Source organism: Rattus rattus, chromosome 1, assembly GCF_011064425.1.
Source record: "Rattus rattus isolate New Zealand chromosome 1, Rrattus_CSIRO_v1, whole genome shotgun sequence".
NCBI classification, from domain to species: Eukaryota; Metazoa; Chordata; class Mammalia; order Rodentia; family Muridae; genus Rattus; species Rattus rattus.
In genome coordinates, this window is record NC_046154.1 from 144,431,618 (window position 1) to 144,455,439 (window position 23,822).

At 40.6% G+C, this 23,822-nt stretch overlaps 1 protein-coding gene across 2 annotated transcripts in view; it reads right to left on the bottom strand.

Annotated features, from left to right (window-relative positions):
- Mybl1 (MYB proto-oncogene like 1) overlaps positions 1–7,055 on the bottom strand; it is a 34,904-nt gene extending 27,849 nt beyond the window's left edge. For both annotated transcript variants that reach the window (XM_032906558.1, XM_032906550.1), the window contains exon 1: positions 6,796–7,055. In XM_032906558.1, coding sequence (XP_032762449.1) covers positions 6,796–6,815 — 20 coding nt within the window. In that variant the 5' untranslated portion in view covers positions 6,816–7,055. The remainder of the gene's footprint in view (positions 1–6,795) is intronic.
- Positions 7,056–23,822: the final 16,767 nt, after the last annotated feature.

Consider the following 23,822-nt stretch of genomic DNA (forward strand, 5'->3'; position numbering starts at 1 on the left):
GGGTAAGTTGTAACTGTGTAACCCTAAGCATACTAAGTTCTCACCACTGTAAGATGAATATATTACCTACCTTTTTTTTTTTTTTTCAGAGCTGGGGATCGAACCCAGAGCCTTGCTCTTGCTAGGCAAGTGCTCTACCGCTGAGCTAAATCCCCAACCCCTATTACCTACCTTTAAGAAAACAATTCAGCATTATGTAAATAAACAGTCTAATAGTATTCAAAATTATTTTTGCCTTACTAAATTTGGCTCCTAAAAATTCTTTCAAATCCCAAATATCAAATCTGAAGATTTGGCCATACTTAGTGCAATATACGAATGACTTTTAATATCTAAATGCAATATACAAATTCAATCTTACAAAATCAAGCTCTAGATTTTATACATACATACATACATATAGGAACCCCTAATTTCCTGACTTATCAAATCCATTTGATCAAAATTCTTCATATTTGTGCAGACAAAACATCAAATTCCTCTAGTCTCTTAGCTATAATGCCCATATTATAAAAATAATTTGCTAGACCTTAATATTGTGGTCAAACTATGCTTCAAACCAACACACGGGTTAAAAGAAAATACCTATTTAGCAGCCAACATCAACTATCATAAATATGGAATTAACCAAGAACACACAATAGCAAGGAGATGCTTCAAGGTTTAGTGATTTCAAATAAAAGGACACTCTTAACAGGATAAAGCGCCATGCTGTAGTTTACAGACTACCTGCTCTTTCCTACCTTATGTCAATCATTAAGATTATCTTAATTCACTTGCCAACCTTCCAATCAAAGAGGAAGCTCAATGGTGTAAAGACCAAGGTTACTATGTTCATCTCCCAAAACCAAGGATACCTGCCATTCAAATATTTGTAAGATCAATGAATGACTTTCCCTATTCTTCCTCCTCTTCTAACTGCTTTATACTCCAATATTTGTAGTATTCAATTTCAAGCTATCCAAAATTTCTGCCTTCCTCAATACCAATGTGATCTCAAAGTACATACAAGAAAGAAAAGACAAAACAAAACAAACAAAAACAGTGGTTCTTAAACTGTGGGTTGTGACTCCCTCCAGGTCACATATCAGATATTTACATTACAATTCACAACAGTAGCAAACTTACAGTTATGAAGTAGCAATAAAATAATTTTACGTTTTGGGAGGGGGTCACCATAACATGAAGCATGTATCAAAGGGTTGCAGCATTAGAAAGATTGAGAACCACAGCTATAGGAGGGAGAAGTCATTTTTTTTTTGTTAAAATCCAAATATATCTCCAAGTGGTAGAAATTAAGAAGCAGAACCTGCTGAAACAAACTTAAGGGTGATTCAGTACACAAGAGTTCACAGGAATATCTACAATCTGACCTAACCTTTCCTAGAAATGCCCTAACATTACCACTTCCTGACACTCCCACTCCCTCCCCAAAAGAAAAAACACAGCCAGGCGTGCGTCTCACAAGTTCTTTGTCCTTATTCTCCTCTGGTCCCAAGAGTTTCTATCACAGCACATTCAAAACTATTTTTAACTAGGTTATATCTATGCCAAAACAAATTTTAATTTAGAAATATGCCTGTATAGATCTTTAATAATCAAATATACCTACACCACATTTTATCTCTGCAAAATCCACCTTAAGGATGTTATCAAAATATTTTAAGAATATGAGTTACAAATTTGTTACTTTAATCAAAAAGACTAGTCACAAGGAATAATTTTTCTAAAACCTTGTTCACTTTAAAATCTTAATCTGTTGACTGCATACATTGTGAGAAATTTCCTTTTCTACATGAGGTTGTATTCTGCTTTACACTTACCATGGTTATCGGTTTCAGAGGGTTAACTATACAGTCCACTGTATGTTCAGGAAGCTGGGTTGAGTGGGTGAGGGTAAGCACAGGGAACATTAAAGTATAATCTTACACTCATCTCTACCACTGGGACTTCCTAACATTTAACTAACCTCTTCATTTTGGCACAAACTTTTTGTTCATGGACGTCTTTTGTTTTGATGTTTACATTCAGGGATGCACATTGACCGCAGACAAGCTAGACTATGAAGCTAGGTCTTTAGTCCTACATTATTTCCATATACACTTGATTGCTGAAAATATGAGACAATTTCTAGGAATGTAACAAAGAAGCCTAGAAGTGTATCGATTCCACTAACTGTAACAAGAAGATGCCTAAGGATGCTTATGATTCACTAAAGAGAAGGGGAAGGGACCAGGCCAACAAGATGATCCAGACACAGCTGGGCAGGCCTGACAACCTAAGTTTTGATCTTAGGACCCACATTGGGGAAGGAGAGAACTGACTCCTCAGAACTGTTCTTTGGCTCCAGCACATGCATATATACACACAGACATACACAAGTATACACATACACAGCTATAAAAAACTTAAGGGAATAGGATTAATCTTCATGTCTAACCTTGCCAAAGTTCCGCTTTCACTATTTAACAATGAAATTATTCTACCTCTCAACAGTAGTAGTTAGAAACTACCAAGACAGATCTAATCATTTTTCAATGTTTTACAGCATTTGGGAGCATTTTGTATTGCCAAAATCAGTGCTAATAACATGTAATGATTTAATAAATTTGAACTTTCTACTAATATAGTTAAATAAATGACATATTTCTACTCTAACATAATTAATCTAGAGGAGAGCAGAAGTAATAGAACATTACTAATTACAAATCAAAAGCTCACCAATCTGGTGCTTGGTTTTCACAATCATTGTTACTGTTCTTGTTTAAGTCAAGAAAAATAATTCTTTCTTTTCAAGTTGGTGTTGCTGGCTTAGTTGTTTTCTTTTGGGTTTGTTTGGTTTTCAAACAATATATGACTATTTCAAGGTAGCCTTAAATTCACTATGTAAGCTGGCTGCCCTTGAACTAATAAACTCCCTTCCTGTCTCCCAACAGCTAGTATTACAGATGTGCACCACCACACCTGACCAGAAAAATGTTAATTCTATAAATTCTTAAGACCCAAGCAAATTGTTTTCAATGAAAACTGTTCTATGGGTAAATAAAGTAGTAAAGATGATTATGAAACAACAAAAATATCTGTAACATATTAGGGTACTATAAGCTAATAGGATATGATAGTCATGATTTTACTTGGTTATCAATACACAAATTACCCTTGGTTTTTAAGATAAAACATTTGGAAAAATTACAGATTAACAGACACCCTAATAAAGATGAATTAAACAAAGAAAAAATATAATTTATTTAAAAAGTAACTTTTAGTCTGAAATCAGAGAAATCAAAAATTTCTAGTAAATCTGCCTCAACTCGATCACATTTTTAATCCAAATTTCCTTAACTCTCAAATATTTATCATAATAAAAATATATAAGGCTGGTCATAGGGCTTATATCTGTAATTCCAATACTTAGGCGGCTAAGTCTAGAAGATTTTTCACAAATTCAAGTCCAGCCCAGGCTACACAGTGAGACAGTGAATTTAAGACTATCCAGTAGGGAGACACTGCACTCAACTTATGAGCATTTACCAAGTTGATTTAACAAAGTGAAATCAGGCCACCCAGTGGTTCATATGCTGTACTGCATATAGTGAATATTGGCTTCCACCTCTAGACTGCAAACTAACATTATCAGAGAAAGACAAAGTTTGACTTCAGATAATCAGGACTACTAATATTACAAACACTGAAAGAAATACTTAAAGAAATCTATGTAATTATCCATAAACAAAAACAATTCTTTTAGAGAATGTATGTTTTTAAACAAAACAGAATAGTCACAGAAGTCCTCAAAAAGTTGGACTAAAACTATAAGCTACCTTACAGACTAAAAAGTCCAAATCCCTTAAATTAACAAATAAAAACTGAAACAGATTTTATCTGCTTTCCCAAAATAACATTACTAGTTAAAGACACAGCTGGCTAAAAAAAATCCTTTCTTATACTTTTGTATTCATTCACTTCCACTCATGTTACTGGAAACAACAGTGAAATTGCTACACACGCGCATGCATGCGCGCGCATATTAAGGAAAAAGCTTGCTATGTAGAACCTAGTTTTCATCTTATCAATTTAATTTAATTATTGATCATTTTAAGTACAAATATCTTAACCTGTACCTAGTTAAGTAAGCTTTGCAGCATCAGAATGATTGTGAACTTATTTTTTTAAGGGTTTAATTGGCCTTTAAAAACTAAACTAGGGCAGGAAAGATGACTCAGCAGGTGTTTGCTGCCAAGCCTGTTAACCTGGGTTTGATCCTCAGGACAACCGTGGCAGGAGAGAACTAATTCCAGATAACTGTCCTTTCAGCTTTCATACCCTGGTAAAACTGCATGTATGCAGGCACACATGCATTCATGAATGAGCACACACATACCAGAAAAAGATTTTTTAAAAGTTTAAGTATGAAATAACACTATACCTATTTTACATAAAATATTTAAAAATCAAATTCATGGTATTAATAGACATCTTAATATAGGAATTAGCTGTAAATTGTATCATTTATTAAAACCCCTATTAAATTCTAAAACTATTTTAAGTCACAATACTATATAACCTTTTTCTATATGCAAATCTTAGTGACAAACTCTACAGCTATTAAACTAAAAAGAGCCAACATCGTCAGTTGTTTCCTATTTAGGGTAAACATTTTCTGCTCTTAGGATGTTTTGTTTTTTCTCAGATAATAGAAAAAAGGTCTACTATATTTGTGCCTGTATCCTTATGCAAAACATTGCATCCACATTAGTGTTTGTATGCTGAGATCTTTGTTTCTCTATTATATATTGAACTTGTATACACTAAGACTCTCAAAGAGAGCCCAATTAATAAGGTATTTCACCCTCAAACATTTCACATTCTATTATCTTCTAATATGTGAATCATATTTAAATATACAAGAAGTTTAACAGCACATGGAACTCACTGAAGAGAACCCAAAAAAACAGACCAGAAATGGTGATCTCTCCCCACACCCTCTATCTATACACTCCCATAGAAATGTAGTTTCCCTGCAGCACAATATTCTAGACCTGTAACTTTTTATACCATTCTATATTACCTCAATTAACTTACACATCTGGCAAGAAATAAAAGTCAACAGTATAATTAATGTTTAGCAGTCAAACTCACAGTACTGTTAATAAAATAACTTACTATAAGTAATTGTTAAATCATTTCTTAGCCTACTATTAGGAAACAAGATCAACTGTGACATGAAAAGGAAAAAAAAAAAAAAACCTGAGAGAATCTGACATTCATATATCAGTCTCTAGCAATAGCTTTTAACTAAATGATGATGACAGCATTAGCCAAGTTTCAAGTGAGATGAACAATGATTCTAAGTAGATAACTGTGCATTCACTTGTTACTTTGCAACATTTAAAAGCATTGTTAAACTTCAAAATTCCAAAAGCCTAAAGCAGTATTCCAGCAATCTTATTTTTAAATGTGCATGTTTTCTGAAGATGGGAATGTTAGGTCTTTGAAGTTGTATGTAGATCAGCAGTTTCTTACCTGTGTGGTCCTGTTTCCATCCCCCCAAAGATATGTGCCACCATCTGTAGACAGTTTTGGTTGTCCCGACTGTAGGAAAAAGGGCTACTGTCTTCTACTGAGTAGAGACAAAGGTGCTGCTAAAAAACCCTACAACTACCTAATCCAAAATGATAACAGGACCAAGATAGGGTGCCTGTGTGCACACATGCACACTTTTTCCACTTCAATGTTCAATCTATTCTGCAGCCACTACACATAAAGTAATTATGTCATAACTAAATTTATGTTGATAGCTGCAGAACCAACCTACATACAGAAGATGCTTAATAAATTAATAAAGCCATGTATTCTATGCATAGTTATTTTAAATCAAAATCTGCAATGGATGACTCCCAGTACTAAATTTCAGCTCAGGAAATAAAACTCTTAAGATTTTGAGGCTATGTTTCTAGATAAATGAAAGTATTTGGAAATTCTGCCAAATGCTTTTCAGGTTTCCTTAATACTGAGAAACCTGAAAATCCAGACAGTAGATTTTTGTCATCCGATTATGCTACACAATTTAGGAGTAGCTATTAGAATAGCATAAAATAAAAGTTAGGTGCATACACATCTTTCAACAAAAACAATAACATTGTGTCCTACTTAATACAACACAGATACAATGAATACTTGAATACTTGAGATACAAAGTAACTCAAACACATTGGTTTATGATCAAGTTTACTCGATGGTAACAACGTAACAATGTCCTCAGAAGATAATAAGGGGAAAAAAAATCTCAGAACAGCAGTGTGCACATGGGAGATTTAACAGGTTCCCTTCTCAAGATTTCACAGAAATGTCCGCCCAGGTTTGTCATGGAGATCCAAAGGAGGATTTTGATTTGGCACCGTAAGTCAGAGGAGAGAACCCCATTTCAAATCATCCAGGCAAACACAACTGCTTCCCCTGGCGTGGCATATCCCCTGGCAGTGCACAAACTTACTTGGCAAGAAACCTCCCTGTAAGTGGCTGTGAGAAGTTAGGAGTCTGGGCGTGAGCTGTGGGAGAGTCCGTCAAAGCAGCAACCTGAGCATTTGTTAGAGTCCTCCATACAGCAGTCTAATAATGATGGAGTCTAATAATGATGGATGCGCTCCGGCCAGCGCGGCCGAATCGGGTGTGGGACACCGAATAGAAAAACCTATGCCCAGGCCCGAGAGGGCCTGAATGGGGACCAGCAGGAAAGGACAGAGAGCAAGAGCCGAAACAGGGCCGCTAGGCCGGGGCCGAGGGGATGGCACCCACCTGCGCGACCTCTTCGCCATCCTTCAAGTACCGCATAGGCGCGGGCTGGGCGGGGACGCGGGTCAGCCTCCTCCAGCCTGGGGCGAGTGCGCCCTCTCCGAGACCCACCCGCCGCTTACCCCGCTCCTTCCCTCAGGTGGCCGAGAGAGCGGAACGCAGGCCCCGACAGGTCAGGGCCAGGCGGGACTGAGGGACAGAGGGGCGGACCAAGACCCGCTGCTCCTAGCCGCGGCCCGGCCCGGCCAGGGATGCCCTGGACATGTCAGGAGCCGTGCTCCCGCCCTCCGCCCGCCCCTCCCGCCGCCTCCGCCTCCGCCTCGGAGCTGCCGGCCCTGCGCGGCTCCGTCACGGGCGCCGACCCCCGCCCTCTCCCCGCAGCGAGCAGCTCTGCAGCACTCGCAGCCTCCTGCAGGGTTTTGTCCGCACCGCCGAATCTCGCGCCCAGCCTCCCTCAAGAGCCGCCGTTTGAATCTGCGCACGCGGCCCCGAACCTCATTGGCTGGGGCGGCCGCGCGCAGGGGGGCGGGGGCGGGGCGGCGAGCGCGCGCGCGGCGGAGGGCGGGGTCGGCGGGGCTAGAAGCCAGGACTGGAACTCGCGGGAGTCCGGGAGCGCCGCGGAGCCAGGGGGTGGGGAGGCGAAGGCGCGAGGCCGGTTCACGGGCCGAGGTGACAGGACCCGGAACGCTGTGTGAGCCAGCCGCACAGCAGTGGGGCGCGCGGAGGTTGCTGGGAAGGCGAGTTTCTGCGCTCCGGGGAGTGAGCCGGAAGAAGAGCCGGGCAGACCCAGCCGCTGCCACCTCGGGAGGAGTGCGGAGCGTGCCTCTGGGGCGGGGACAGTCCGGGTTCTGGGCAGGGGAAGACCTCGCGGGTGCTGGTTCGCGCGCCGTGAGCCTCGCCACTTAGGGGCGCGGTCTTCTACTTAACCTTCTAGCCAAGACCGTTATTTTTTTAAGCATGTGTGAGTTAGTTCTACGCAGAAATGACAAGGACATTGGCCAAGTCCCTTGTTTTCCCCAAAGATGAATAACAGTGTGACAAGGGTGACGTTGTTATCTAGAGGCATGGGTGGAACGGGAATGGGTTGGTAGTGCTCAAGAAGCTCAACCTCGTACTCCATCTACAAAGGGGGCGGGATGCTCTGCGTGGCGGGAGGAGCCCAGAGTCGGGGAGGTGCGCCTCAATGCTGGAATAACTGGAATCTTGCGTAGGGGAAGGAGCTTCTTACAGTTGCAACTTCTCTTAACAATTGGAATTACACTGTTAAAGAAGCAAGCAAGGAGATTATTAACTACAGTAATGATTAGACACGACGAGGAGCCCAAATTTGCAAGGCACCATGCTCTACTGCATAGAATGCTGAACCACAGATTAATATTATAACAAACTGACATTTTTGCTATTTTGAAACTGTACGCATCGTCTTTTGCAAATCAGAGACAGATACAGGTGCAGATACAAATCAAGATGAGCTTGCAATTCGTTACAATCAGGTAGACACACGCTCTCTTTTTTAAAAGAACTTCCTTTTTCTCAAGATAGATTTTGGGAAGGAAAAGCGCTTCTAAATTATTTTCTGGGTTCCATAGTAACTTCTACAGAGAGACTAATTTAGATATTAATATTTTGAGACAGGTGTTGTTATGTTACCCCAGTCTGACCTCGAACTCACTGGACTTACTTCATGATCTACCTCAGCTTCCCCAGGGCTAGATGATAGAATGCTCCTCCTAGTCTTCAAATGGGTATACATTATTCCACTTTTATTCTAACAGGGAGCAAAACTGATATGCTTAGGTTATAGTCAGCTTTGTACAACCAAACTACCTTTTTAAAAGTTGAAAGTAAATGAGTCAGATTTTTAAGTAAAATTTATTCTCAATGTTTTATATATGGAAACATTCTCCCAAAGATAATATTACTTTTGTATGCTACTGTATAATTTATGTTTAAGAAATCTAAAAAATACAAAATTATTTAAATCTTTTTTTTTCTATTTTTTTTTTTTTTCGGAGCTGGGGATTGAACCCAGGGCCTTGCGCTTGCTAGGCAAGCGCTCTACCACTGAGCCAAATCCCCAACCCCAAATTATTTAAATCTTAAAAGAAATATGAAGTAGGAAATTAAAATAGTTTACAGCCATTTACATACAATAGCTCAAATGTATCAAACAGATTTGAGAGTTTTCTTTAAAACTAAAACATTTAGGGCTGAGTTCAGATCTCCAGGACCTATGTAAGGCAAGATCAAGGAACATGCATTTCTCCATGTTTTAGAAACAGTCACTTTAAAAAAAAAAAAAAAAGACTTCCTTTTTCTCAAAGAGAAAACCACTTTTAAATTATTCTTTTCTGGGTAACTTGGTAACTTCTAAAAATGGAGACAAATTTAGAAATTAATATTTGGGCAGGAGGGATGGCTCAGTAGTTAAGAGCACTGACTGCTCTTCCAGAGGTCCTGAGTTTAACTCCCAGCAACCACATGGTGGCTCACAACCATCTGTAATGAGATCTGATGCCCTCTTCTGGTGTGTCTGAAGACAGCTACAGTGTACTTATTTAAATAGATAAATTTTTAGACATTAGAAAATAGAAATTAGGGGTTGGGGATTTAGCTCAGCGGTAGAGCGCTTGCCTAGCGAGCGCAAGGCCCTGGGTTCGGTTCCCAGCTCCGGAAAAAAAAAAAAAAAGGAAAATAGAAATTAATATTTTTCGAGATACAGTGTTGTTATATACCACGGCTGACCAGAGCTCCCATAAAAAGCTGAAAGCAGATGAAGGAGAAGACTTAGAAGTTCTCCAACCATCTGGACTGCTTTATGTAGTGCTGAACAAGACTGTTGTTGGGGGATGGTTTTTTTATGCTCTGTACTCAGATGCTGCTTACTGTCCCCGGAGACCTGGTGGCAGACCATGGAGTTGACAGTGTCATTACTACTGAAGCATTTCCTGCCTTGATATTGTGTAAAAATTGTTCCCCGTCACCTCAGATTGGTTTAGATAGCTGGGAGGAGAGTGAAGGAGAGACTTCTGATCCCAGTGAGGGCGTCCCAGGTGAAGACAGAGAGAGGTGGGGACTTTGTGGACACAGATGGAGAAGAGCAGCTGGGGGGGGGTTGTGGGGGGGGTAAGCTGGCAAATAATGAGTCATGTGGTTGTGTCAGGCAGCAAAGTCAGGTTGAATAAATTAATATCTGCCCAGCTATAGTGCTTGAGATTTATTAATAAATACACCAGGTCCCGTGTCATTATTTTAGAACAAGGGCAGGCATAGAAAAGCCCTGTACTTTCACACTGTCACAGGGTGGAAGGCAAGGATCAACACCCAGTGTTGTTAGATAATACACAGCGTAACATTCAGAGGTTTTACAGTGTTAACTCTCAAAATTCAATTGGATAAAAACAACTAAAGTCTACAAAAGATGACTAGAACTAGATCACTATGCATATATATATATATGCATATATATGCATATAACTGGATGTGGTGGTTTACACTTGTAATCCAGCAGTAATCCAGCAGTTGGGAGTTCAAGTCCAATCCAGCCTGAGCTAAAAAGAAACTCTGTCTCAAAAAGAAATGGGGGGTGGGGCGTGTATGGGAAGAAAAGAAAAGCACATGTAACAATCTCTCACTTACGCAAGTAACCCTGGAACCATAAAGGCTGAGGCAAAGGCTTATGAGTTCTGAGGCTCCTGAGTGACACAATGAGACTTTGCCTAACAACATATGATAAAAGCACATACATTTAGTAGTAATGAGATACAACTCTCCATTTAAAAAAGAAAGAGCTAAAGATGAAAATGCTGAAGCAAATAGAACGTTCCTGCTTGCTCATAGGAAAGGTGGGTTTAGCGTTTCGAAAGCATTTATAAGGGCTTCATTTTTTAATTTTAAGTAGCTGGGGCTGGAGAGACAACTCAGTGGTTAAGAACTCTTCCAGGTTTCAATTCCCAGCCCACAAAGCAGCTCGCAGTGGATTGTAACTCCAGTTCCAGACGATCTGATGCCCTCTTCTGGCTTCCACTGACACTGCACTACAGGCAAAACTGGGGCTGTGTGTGTCTATCATAAACTGAACATAAGCCAGGCAAGATGGCACAGGCTTCTGCTCCCAGCTGAGCCAGGGAATTGCTGTGAGTTCGAGGCCAGCCTAAACTACATAAGGAACTCCAAAGCTACAATGTGAGACTCTGTCTGAAAAAAATAAGCAAACAAACATTCCCCCCAAGAAGGGACAGCTGGCTGTCTTCATGTTCCTCAGCAGCTGAGAATGGTTTGTACAGCCAATGCTTCTATCACGGTCACCAAGCTTTCCCAGAGAAAATTCCTTCAAGCTATCTTTACATCCATAGTCCATCATACATGTATTTTGTTATCCATTCTCTGTTGTTGTTGTTGTTGTTGTTGTTGTTGTTGTCGTGGTCGTCATCATCGTCGTTGTTGTCATCATCGTCGTTGTTGTCCTCGTCATGCTGGCCATTTGAGACAACTTAGGCTGGCCTCCTATTGCCTCAGTCTTCCCAGTCCTGGAATGGCAGACATGTTCTTCCACACCTGGCAGACATTTTTATTATGAAAATAATGTTTAAATGCTTTACCAGGGCTCATAGTTCACCTAGAGAGCAGCTGCTTATAATATGTGAGAAGCTTTGTTCCTTCACTGTACACACACACACACACACACACACACACACACACACACACACACGCTTTACTAATTCCCTTTCTTGAACTCCTTTGTAGATGTACCAGTGCCTTAGACACACCTTCTTCCCATCCTTTATGATGGAAGACCAAGTTTACCCAAGATTTGCTAGTTTGAAAAGTGTTGATTCATGTAATACCTATGAAACTATTTTAACAAACATGTGTGCACAACAATTTCCATGAGATTTTTATCTGTTTATTTACTGCTACCTTCCTGATCTTTGAAACAGGGACATACGCAACTATCAATAAATGAAATCTCTGTAGAATACATGAAGACAAGCAAAAGAGAGCCAAGCATTTGAATATGCATGCACACAAGTGTGATAATAATATAATTTAAGTATATTTGAAATGCCACGTTACAGCTACTGCAGCAGCAAATTTCCCAAAAGTTCTGAGAACGGCATCTAAGCAATTCCCTAATTCTAGTACTGAAACTGATGTAATTCTTTTAGAAAGCAATCATGACCGATATCCACAAATACATATACAGCCTTCGACAGATATTTTAACTTAAGGACATAATTCAATTGAGGAAAAATGTGTCTGAATATTTATAGTATTATATTTCCCCATAACCCCAAGTGAGAAACACTTACACTTAGACTGGTTTAAATGTTTCTTTGGCTAATAAAAATCTTATACAATTGAGACCCCACTAAATGGCTCTTTCTCTTCTAAAGCCTTTCACATGCACTTGTCTTAGATAAAAGTCACAATTTCTTTGATCATCTTAACAACCCTAAGAAGTGTAGCTCTTATTTTCACCTATTAAAACCAGACACCCAAAGGTTAATTTGTCCAAGAGCATACAGTGGCAGACTAGAATGAGAGCCAAGCTTCCACTCCTAGTCCTGTAGTGCCTATGGGTGTTCAGCTATAAATACAGCAGGCATGGGGTATACAGATAGTGTGGAGCAAGGAGATAGCAATGGCGCTTACAATAAGTATGATATCATTTACAAGGACATGCGTGATGTAGTGAGCACGTGTCTATTACACTAGAGAACGGCCTGTGGACTACATAAACTATTAATAATATTTAACTGTGAAGGAAAAAGTCAAAGGAAGCAAAAGAAGCTTACCTTTTTTACTGTTTATTCTTGTATTATTTGACTCTTAGAAAAACATTAATTTATATGTTAAGTTCAATTTTTTAACATGGTGTTAAGTACTAAAAAATAACTGAAAACCCTAGAAGTAGCACAGGTGTGATACATACTCTATGAATCCTGATGTCCCCAAGGGCCCATGGGTGAAGTGTTGTTCTCAAAGCAACACTGTTGATGGACGGTAGAGCCATTGTGAGGTGGTTATTGGAGGTGTATACCTCAGGAGACTCTGGGATTCTGGCCCCTTCCTTTCCTCTCCTTTGGTCCTAGCTCTGACTTAATCAGTTCTCCTGCCATGCTCTCCTGCTGTGATGTGCTTCTTCATCAACCCAAAAACAAGGGCAACCCATGGACTGGAAACCCCAAACTGTTAAGTCCTCTTGGGCATCTCATTACTGCAAGCAAAAGGGGGATAAGATCTCTACACCTGCTCCTGCATCTATAATGCTAGAAGAAATGTTCTCCAGCAGAAAGGATGAGACATATTTTGAAGAAATAAAGTTTCATAGATGTGAGAAACAAAGTTGTAAAAACAAGGTTTTGAGAAATACATCTGGTGGTCAGGATGCCTATGACAAACTTGTGACCTTTCTGAGAGATAGATCTGACGTCAGGATACCCAGTGATATGATAAAGTTTTGGTGATCGAGATTCTGACTAAGCAAATTAAACAAAAACAACTGTTCCCGGAAAGACCCCCTACCCGTCTGTGTGATAAATTCCAAGAACAAACACAAGATGTCAACCTGACCCTGCCCGACCACCCAGTTCACACACACACACACACACACACACACACACACACACATCCAAAGGGACGTGCCAACTTAGCCCTTTCCCAGTGATTCTCCAAGGCCAGGTGTAGGGCTGGACAAGGAAAGATACTAATTGAGCCAAGAACAGCCCCTTGAGCAGGCCAGTCAATACCTGACCAGATCCTTTGTCCTGTGTACCACCAATGAGAATGGGCCAGCTAACCCTGTTGCTGAAGTCTGCCCTCCATGACAGTAAAAATTGAGTGCTTTTTGGGTTTGGGGTTGCCTCTCCCTGTGTGGATGAGCAACCCCACAAATGTGAATTAAAAACCTTATACCCTCATGCTATTGCAGTCTTCACTTTGTCAATCTGTGCTCTGTGGGTGGCACTCCTGAGGTAGGGCCACTATGGGGCCTTACAACAATTTATTACACATACATTACTAAACATTACATATTTCATCTGAAAACAAAACTCCAGCTGAGAACTGGATCTTGGATACAGAAATGTTTGCTCCAACCTGACTCCCCCACTACCAATATTTTTACTGGTCCCCATATTTAGAGTGCTATTTAAAATTTGATGGAGGCTCTTAATAGATATCGTGCTGTCTAACACAAGCAACTACAGAATTTTTTAAGTTCAGATTTTAAGTTTAAAAATAAAAGTGATTGAACTGCAAGAAGAAGAAGTTGCAGAGAGACGTCTGAAGCATCCCAGTTTCAAGCCATGTCTCCTCACTGTAAATTTTGGGGGTGAATACAATTCCCCAGATCTATTCCTGTCCTGGTCCCTTGAACTGTGAACGTATTTTGTTTCATGGTAAGAAGGATTCTGCAGAGATGATTCCATAGACCTTGCTGTGCAGACACGATTGTTTGTTAGCCCCGAGCCACTAATCATAAGGTACTTAAAGAGTAAAAGAGGGAGGCAGAAGAGAGAGATTCGAAGACGTTACAGCACTGGCTGTAAAGGAATGGGAAAGGCACATGAATCAAGGAATTCATGCAACTTCTAGAAACCAGAAAAGGCAAGAAAACAAATTTTCTCCCAGAACTTAAGAAAAGAATGTAGTCCCCCTAGTGCCTCGCTTTTAGCTTCGTGGGATCCTTCTCTGGCCTTCAGAGTCACAGGATGAGAGATTTGCATTGTTTCGAGTTACACATTCGTGGCAACTGTTTATTGCACCAATAGAAAATTAATTCATTTCAACGTTTGATCTGTAGTAATAAAAATCGTGCTTTCAAATCTTTAAAAATTGTTCTTTCACAGTGTTCATATTTTGGCTTTGTACTTATTTACAACAAGTAATCCTACTACCCAGTATTTGAAAATGGAGGACAGGAAGTCCAGGCCAGGAGAGACAATCTCTCTCAACACTTGAAGCAGAAATAACTTGCCAACCAATGAGTTTGCAAAGTTCACTGTTTCCTGTGGAAACACCTAGACATGCAATCCATAGAGATGACAAGGCTGAAAAGGAATAAGAAATATTGACTCTGATAAACCAGAAGGTGACAACATTCGGGGTTGGGATGGAACAGAGGCAGCTCATATGCTCATGACAGTGTTTCTCATGTTGGAAACCTTGCTTCGAAGGGCCGATGTGGTGTTGGCACATTACTTCTTTAAGCCAAGGCCCTAACTTCTTTTCACACATAAACATGGTGAGTCCATGACTGGTTTTTACACTGCCTAAAACTACATTGTAACATAGTAGCCAGATAACTCACCAGCTAAGGGTGCCTCCAAGCTCGAGGATGTCGGTTTAATCCGGAAACCCATGGGAGGACAGAACCAACTCCTACAAGTTGTCCTCTGACTTCCACACATGTATGGCTCATAGCGTACTCAGGTGCACACACACGCAAACAGAAAAGTAAATAGATGGGTTTTTTGGTTTTGGTTTTTTAATATTGAAGGGGCTGGGAACTGCCTCAGCAAAGGGTTTCCTGGGTAAACTTCAGAACCTGAGTTTGGATCCCAGCACTCAAGCGAAATGCCAAACATGGCAGTGCAGATCTGTAATCCTGCCATCGCCATGCTGGAGACGTGGAGACAGAGGATGTTTGGGGCTTGCTAGCCAGCCAGTGTAGACAAATTGGTGAGTTCCAAGTTCAGCAAGAGGCCTTCTATTTCTTCTCTGCAGTGTCGGCAGATGTCTGTATTAGTCCCATCTTCTGTAACTGGGATGAAATGGTTTATTTGGCTCAAAATTCTGGAACTTCAGAATCCAAGATCATGCTAGAGAGTACAACATTGACTTGGCCCGTGGTAGTAACCTAACTGTAGAGAGAGGGTCAGGACGCCAAGCACAGGAGCACGAGAATATCACACCAAAAGCAGAAAGTCAGAAGACGAGTCCCGTGAGTACTTGTGAAGACATGGCACAATCTGAAGACTTCCACAAGACCTCATCTTCCAGAAAGCTACTGTAAGGCTCTAACCTCCATGAGTGAAACCTTGAGGGACATTCCAAGCATATCCAGAATAAGGCAAGAAATAAAGTGCTCTAAAAAAGTTTCAAGTAGCCATGAAGTGCATCATAGTCGACCCTGCCTTTGCCACCCCTGTCTTTTCCTACAGAGCATCTTGACCCCGATCCCCATCAAACTTACAGCCTCTAGCACTGTGACTCTAACACCACCAAACAGTTGCATCTGTGGCCAAAATCCTCTCAATCTGAGTGTTTGTAGAAAATGAGGGGCTCTTCATTTCACTTGGAGTTTGTATAGTGTCTTAGGGTTTCCGTTGCTATGAGGAGATACTATGAGCAAGGCAACTCTTATAAAGCACAGCATTTAACTGGGGCTGGCTTACAGGTTCAGAAGTTCAGTCCATTATCATCAAGGCGGCAAGCACGGCAGCATCCAAGCAGACATGGTGCTGGAGAAGGAACTGAAAGTTCTACATCTTGATCCAAAGGCAGAAAGGAGGGAACTGTCTTCCAGGCAGCCAGGAGGAGTGTCTCAAAGCCCACGCTCAAAGTGGCACACTTCCACCACAGATCGCATTCAGTTTCACTTACCCTTGGATTTCTGTGATATCACGTCTATAGTTTGCATCCCCCAGCCTCCTTTGCAAAGGCTGTTCTCCTGGCTTCTCAGAATTCAACATTTTATTTGTAGCTTTTCTTAACCTACACTTTCTTATTAAAGTCTCATCCACATTCAAGACTTCAGTTAGAGTCTATGATTAACAAATATTTTCTTTCAGTCCCAAACTCACACTTCAACTTCATTTTTTTCCTTCTGGAAGCACTAAACACACCAGTTTGCCATGTCCAGGGTAGAACTCACTTCCAACCCACCAACTGTAGTTACATACATGTCCTATCCTAAATCAACAGTGCTGCCAGCTAGCCTCTCAAATAAGAACCACATAACTTAACCTTGTTTTTAAAAATGTTTATCTATGTGCATCATGTTGTGGCACACATGTTGAAGTCAGAGGACAACTTCTGGTAGTTGGCAGTCAACTTACAAGATCTGTAGATCAAACTCAGGTTATCAGGTTCTGTGCACAAGCAACTCTTCTGCGGCATCTCGCTAGCCCAATTTAACCTTCTTTTACCTGATTCTTCCAAATGAGCCATCTCTCCATACACCAAGTAATAGTTCTAAAACAAAAATCACCGTTCAGATTTTCATTTTCAGAGATTTTTATCCAATAATATAAAAAGGAAACGGTTGGAAATCTTTGACAGGGATCAGCTTGGTGTGAATGCTCTCAACGCCCCTGTAATCCCACATCCAACCAATAGCCTCCGAGGTTCTCTTTAACCACATACATACATTTTTTTTTAATTCTGGAGATTGACCCCAGGGTTTTACACATGCTACAAAGTTATCTTACTACCGAACTACACTCTTTTCCAATCAAAGTTGAATTTATGGAATTTTTTACATATACATGCATGTATAGAAATTCAGAAACTTCTGAAAACCAAAATGAACATTGTAGAAACTTTCTAATAAAATGGATCTCAGGATCCATAATGTCTAGGAATCCCCTTTATTTATGACACTTTGATCCAGGATCAACCGAGTTGAGGACTTGATTTTACATCATTTACAACCTAAGGCAGCCTGTGACCGGCTCACATTTGCTTCCAACACCATAAGCACCAGCATACTTATGCCAGATCCCTGAGCCCTCCAAGGTGAGGAGTAAGTGAATGGGCCCAGGTGAGCATTGCACACACAGGGAGTTTGTGCTTTAATGGAGAAACACAAAGCTTTAGAGGACTCCATTGCTTTTAAACTTTTAATCCATCCTCTCATCTTTCAGCTTTTGCAGTACATGAACCTACTTTTTGTTTGGGGTGGCATGTTATTTCAAAATTACCAGTTGCAAAACAACTCATAGAAATGATCTAGGTAAAGTAATAGCCAGGGCCTACCAAACTTGGCCAATCAGATTTGTGTGGGAGTGCAAGAAGGCTATGGAGGGCTGTTTTTCTCAATAACAGCCATGCGAGGAACTCTAAAGCACAGCTGAAATTGTAAGTTGTGATATGAAACAGAATGGTGGGATAGAGAAAAACTGAACAACAATAAAAGCATGCTCTCTTGCTCTCTACCGTGCTCTCTGGTGTGTGTGTGTGTGTGTGTGTGTGTGTGTGTGTGTGTATGTGTGTGTGTGCGCATGAGTAGCTAGGCAGCGAGGGCTGGCACATACCTTTAGTCCCAACACTTGGGAGGCAGAAGCAGGCAGAGCTCTGTGTTCAAGGCCAGCATGGTCTACAGAATGAGTTCCAGGACAACCAGGGCTACACAGAAAAACCTTGTCTCAAAAAAGTAAAACAAACAAAACAGCTAAAGAGTAATTTTAATTTTTAATATTTCTTCCTTTCTCTGAGATCAAATGTTTTTGGTTTACAAAATGGTGACATCATTTTTAAAAACAACAAAACAAAAACCTGGAATTATACCTACGAATTTCATTATAAATTTAAAATCTTGGCTGTTGGGTCATTATAGTTGATGTTCTATCTCAAATTCATGTTATTATAGTAAGGAGATAAAGGAACCAGAACTAAAATATCTAAGAGAAGCAGGGAGGGACATATTCTGACTAATGTGTTTCTAGAAGACAAGAAACGGGAAATACTGATGTATAAAGCATTCTGAAACTGAGGGTGGACATGTAGCTCAGCAGAATTGCACTTAGGATGCAAGCCCTGGGCCATACATATTTTTTCACAGTTCAGATGCTATACAGAAGACAGCAGTTAAGTGGAAACTAAATTTCCTAATGCGATCATAAGGCTCCAGACTGAGAGGTGAAGGTCTAATGGTAAGAATGCTAGGAGGCATAAAACATAATGGCTGAATTGTCTATGGGACAGCTATGTTAACTCCCCTATAACAGAGTCCAACAATCTTCTTGTGGAGTAACTACCAGTTCATTTAGTTCCAGGCATAAGCAGGTATCAATCTGCCTTGGGAAAGTGCCAACTTCTAGTAGATATGTGTGGTGGAGGTGGGGTGGGGATCCTTTCATTTTAATATTTGAGACCACTTCCAGCTATTTGTCAGCTTAGTCCAACTACAGACTGGCAAATAAAAAGTAATTATGGAGGAACCTGGAGACATAACTCAGTGGTTAAGAAAAAAGGATGCTGGTCCAGAAGACTTAGGGTTTCCATTGCTCTGAAGAGACACCATGACCAAAGCAACTCTTATAAAGGTCAATATTTAACTGGGGCTAGCTTACAGGTTCAAAAGTTCAGTCCATCATCATCAAACGGTCAAGCATGGCAGCATCCAGACAGGCATGGACGGTGTAGGAGCTGAGTGTACTGAATCTTAACCTGATGGCAACCAGGAGAAACTGACTCTCCCACACTGGGTGGAGCTTCTAGGCCCACCCCCCACAATGATGCACTTCTTCCAACAAGGCCACACCTCCTAATAGTGCCACTTCCCATGGGCTAAGCATATTCAAACCACCACACCAGGGTTCAATTCCCAGACCTACACGGCAGCTCATGACCATCTCTAACTCCAATTCTAGGAGAGTTAATGCCCTCTTCTGGCCTCTGCAGGCACATATATGGTACACAGACATATATGCAGGTAAAATAGACATACGCATAAAATATAAATAGTAGTAATAATAATTATTAAAAGCAATTATGGCTCCAAGACCATCATTTTGACATCACAAATCTTGATAAGTAATATAGCTGTTAAAAGCTAGAAAATAAATTGGAAATGGCTATTTGGGTAGAAATGCTAATTTTCTGTATTTCTGTAAATAGGTCATCCACCATCCTCTACGCCTACTCCCTGGTGCAGGGGTCTCACCCCACAAGTTGAGAACCACTGTGATAGATAGATAGATAGATAGATAGATAGATAGATAGATAGATAGATAGATAGATAGATAAAGAGTCCTTTAAATTGGGAAAGGCTAAGACCTAAATAAGAACTTTTATATATTACTGCTTCAGATGTTTTCCATTAGGAGGACTATGTGTGTGTATTTGTCTATGTGTCTGTGTAGTGTATGTTTGTACAGGCATACATGTGAGTATGCAGAAGCACTCAGCCCTGTGTGCATTTGTGGGGGCCAGACCAGAACTGTGGGTATCTTCCTCTACTAGTGTCTACCTTATTATTTGAGACAGGGTGTCTCATGAGCTAGAAGCCTGCCTTTTTGTCTAAGCTGGCTGGCTAGCAAGCTCTTAGGACTCACCTGGCTGCCTACTACGTAGGATACAGGTAGACATAACCATACCTAGCTTTTTACATGGATGGTGGAACTGAAACCTATGCTAATGCTAGCAGAGCAAGCTCGTTTACCCACTAGGCCATCTCCCTAGGCCCTTTTTTTTTTTTTTTTTTTTTTTTTTTTTCTTTTTTTTTCGAGCTGGGGATCAACCCAGGGCCTTGCGCTTCCCCTAGGCCCTTTTTAAATGTATTTTCTTATATTTTAATATGGAGTCTTATTATATAGTCCAGGTTGACCTTATACTTCTGACCTCCCTAACTTAGCTTCCCTTTTGCTCGATAATGGAGGCATGAACCACCATGCTCAGTTTACAATTGAACCAAAAATAACTGATAACAATGTAACTTACTAAAGAGCCAGAGGATATTTCAACAGTTCATAAGAAATATCATTTAATATTAAATTGAACAAGAATTTCTGTAATGAAACTGAATTCAGATACTTGCTAGTCACTGCTTAAGAGAAGCATGAAAAGGTGAGAGACTGGCACAGGGCCATAAGTGAATCTCTACAATCCTTCTAGAATCTTTCTATAAGGATGAAGAAATCAGAAGAGATCAGTTTCTAAAGTTGGGTGCAACTTGCCTGGTAGAATGTGTGCCTATCAAGAAGCCCTACTAGTTCTTCCCCATAACATTGAAAACAGACACATGCCTGTAACCTTGCTATAGAGGTGGTGGAGGTAGAAAGGTCAGGAATTCAAGGTCACCTTTGAGCTTGACCCTGAGCTATGAGACCATTTGAAAAACAACACTGATGGGGTTGGGGATTTAGCTCAGTGGTAGAGTGCTTGCCTAGCAAGCACAAGGCCCTGGGTTCGGTCCCCAGCTCCGGAAAAAAAGAAAAGGAAAAAAAAAAAAAAAAAAAAAAAAAAAAAAAAAAAAAAACGAGGGTTGGGTTCTATTCCCTAATTTGATTGCCTTATGTCTTTGCTTACATTCTTGTGTGTGCATTGTGTAAATATATTGAATATATTTACTAACAGAGACAGCTTTTGATTCCAAAGCACATGCATCTGAGTTTTCATGTACTCAGTACAAACTCTCATTATCTGTTAGTTTTTCTCTTTTCCTGACAACTATCTTTTTATTCTTCCTCGTGTGTGTGTGTGTGTGTGTGTGTGTGTGTGTGTGTGTGTGTGTGTGTGTGTATACACATGCTATGGTCCATGTGCCAAGTTCAGAAGACAGCTGGGGAGAGCTCAGTGCCACCTGCCATGTGACCTCCTGAGACTGAATTCAAGTAACCAGGCTTGGCAGTAGACACCTTTCCCAGAGTCAGCATGCCAGACCCTAGAGACTGTTCCAACAAGCCTTTCGAAATTCTCATCTTGCTCCATTATCACTACTTCCTCATAGGAAGTACTAGGACCTGAAGTGTGGTGAGCATAAGCATCTTACTTAATTTTAATTGGGGGCGGGGAAGGGGAGAGATACACAAGTTTAGTACCTGAGGAGGCCAGAAAACAGCCATAAGCCATCCAGCGTAGGTGGTGGGAACGAAACTCAGTCTTCAAGAACAGTACCTACTCCTCTGAGACAGCTACCTGATTCCACTTAGTTTTGTTTGTTGGACTGGCCTCGTAAAGAATTTTTGTGGAGGTGTCCAATCTTGATGCTGATTTCTAAGTACACTAATAATTCTGCCTCAACTAACAGACTCAAAAAACATTCCCTAATCATTAGCAGGTCAGCTTAGTTCTTCCTTCCTGTAGTATAATAGCACAGCACCTCCTCTCCTCTGTCTATTAACGTGTTTTATTGTCCCTTTCCTTCACTAGAAATGTGAGCATAATGAAAACGGAGTATGTATTGCTCATACAAGCTTATTATTTTTGTCATTTTTCTCCAGACCAGCGTTTTTTAACCTGTGGACTATAACCATTGGCAAACCTCTATCTCCAAAAGTATTTATGATTCATAACAGAAGCAAAATTAGAGCTATAAAGCAGCAATGAAAATGTTGTGGTTGGGGGTCACCACAACATGTAGAACCGACCCACTGCTCCAGCCACTCTCATGTAGCCCAGGCTGGCTTCAAGGACACAATGTAGCTGAAGAGCTTGCACTTCTGATCCTCTTAACTCCATCTCCCAAGCACTGAGATTACAGGTGTGCACCACCATGCCCAGTCTATCTAGTGTTGAAACTCAGTGCTCTGTGCATGCTAGGTAAGAGATCTACCAACCACGCCACATCCTCACACCTATTACTAATGCAAAGTTCCTGACACATAATTCCACAAGAATCCAAGAAGTGCATATAGTACACAAACTACACTGACAAACATGACCTTTAGAGAGCCCTCCAGCCAAAGAGAGAAAGCTATCTAGCAAATCAGTATTCTAGGACTTTGAAATAAGGTTGTTAGACATTTATCTCATGTCTCTTGATTTACCCGAATTAGTCACTGAGGAAAATATGAGACTTTTTTCTACAGAACCTGAACATTTGGAGGCAGGAAAATAAGCCCAAACTAGGAACTTGAGTAGGTAACTGGGCTTCAAAACAATGGGAACTACTAAAGCCATGTACTATACTTTGAAATGAGTTCAACAGATTGGTGAACATGAATTTTAGATTTAAATGGTATTCAAAGGGTTGGGGATTTAGCTCAGTGGTATAGCACTTGCCTAGCAAGCGCAAGGCCCTGGGTTCAGTCCCCAGCTCTGGAAAAAAAAAAAAGAAAAAAAGAAAAAAAGAAAAAAGAAAGAAAAAAATGGTATTCAATTCACGCCAAACAGGACACCAGCAACAAACCTAAGAAAGGATTCCACCCAAGTCTAGCTTGTTAAAGAGATGAATCAGGTCTACTTAGAAGAACATGGATAAAAAGCTGGTTACAGGAGCATGAGCCACTATACCAAGTGCTTACGTAGCCCCAAGGGAGAGACCTTGTATCCTTCAGTACACTATCTCAGGAGTTCTTGAGACCCAATCAATTTCTATGAGGGAGCTAGTCTTCTGCTGGTTACTTCAAGACCACGAGGACCATGTCCCGAGACACAATTCTACACTCATGGGTAAACTACCTAATCTGTATAAATTTTCAGCTAAGTACAAACATCTAGGTTAATCACCATGTGCTAAGTGTGTAAACTGTTGTCTAAATACACAGAAAAGAATCGGGGCTGGAGAAATGGCTCAGTGGTTAAGAGCACTGACTGCTCTTCCAGAGGTCCTGAGTTCAATTCCCAGCAACCACATGGTGGCTCACAACCATCTGTAATGAAATCTGATGCCCTCTTCTGGTGTGTCTGAAGACAGCTACAGTGTATTTACATATATAAAATAAATAAATTTTTTTTTTTTTTTTTTTGGTTCTTTTTTTCGGAGCTGGGGACCGAACCCAGGGCCTTGCGCTTCCTAGGTAAGCGCTCTACCACTGAGCTAAATCCCCAGCCCCCTAAATAAATCTTAAAAAAAAAAAAAAAGAATCGCTCTACCAGTTGTAGTGACTTATCACTGTAATGAGTTAAGAGTGGTCTTTACGTGACTGCACCATTTACTAGACTGTAGGCACTCAAGAGCACAAAAAATTTGTTGTTCAGAATTGTTTCACCAGTTCCTAGAAAAGTGTGGCTTTTTACAAATACTTGTTTTGAATGATTACAGAATGACTACACAATATCCTAGCTCCATAAATCAAATGTAAAATTAGTAATTTTACCAGGCATACTACATCTCATCTATATTTCTATACATAAAACCA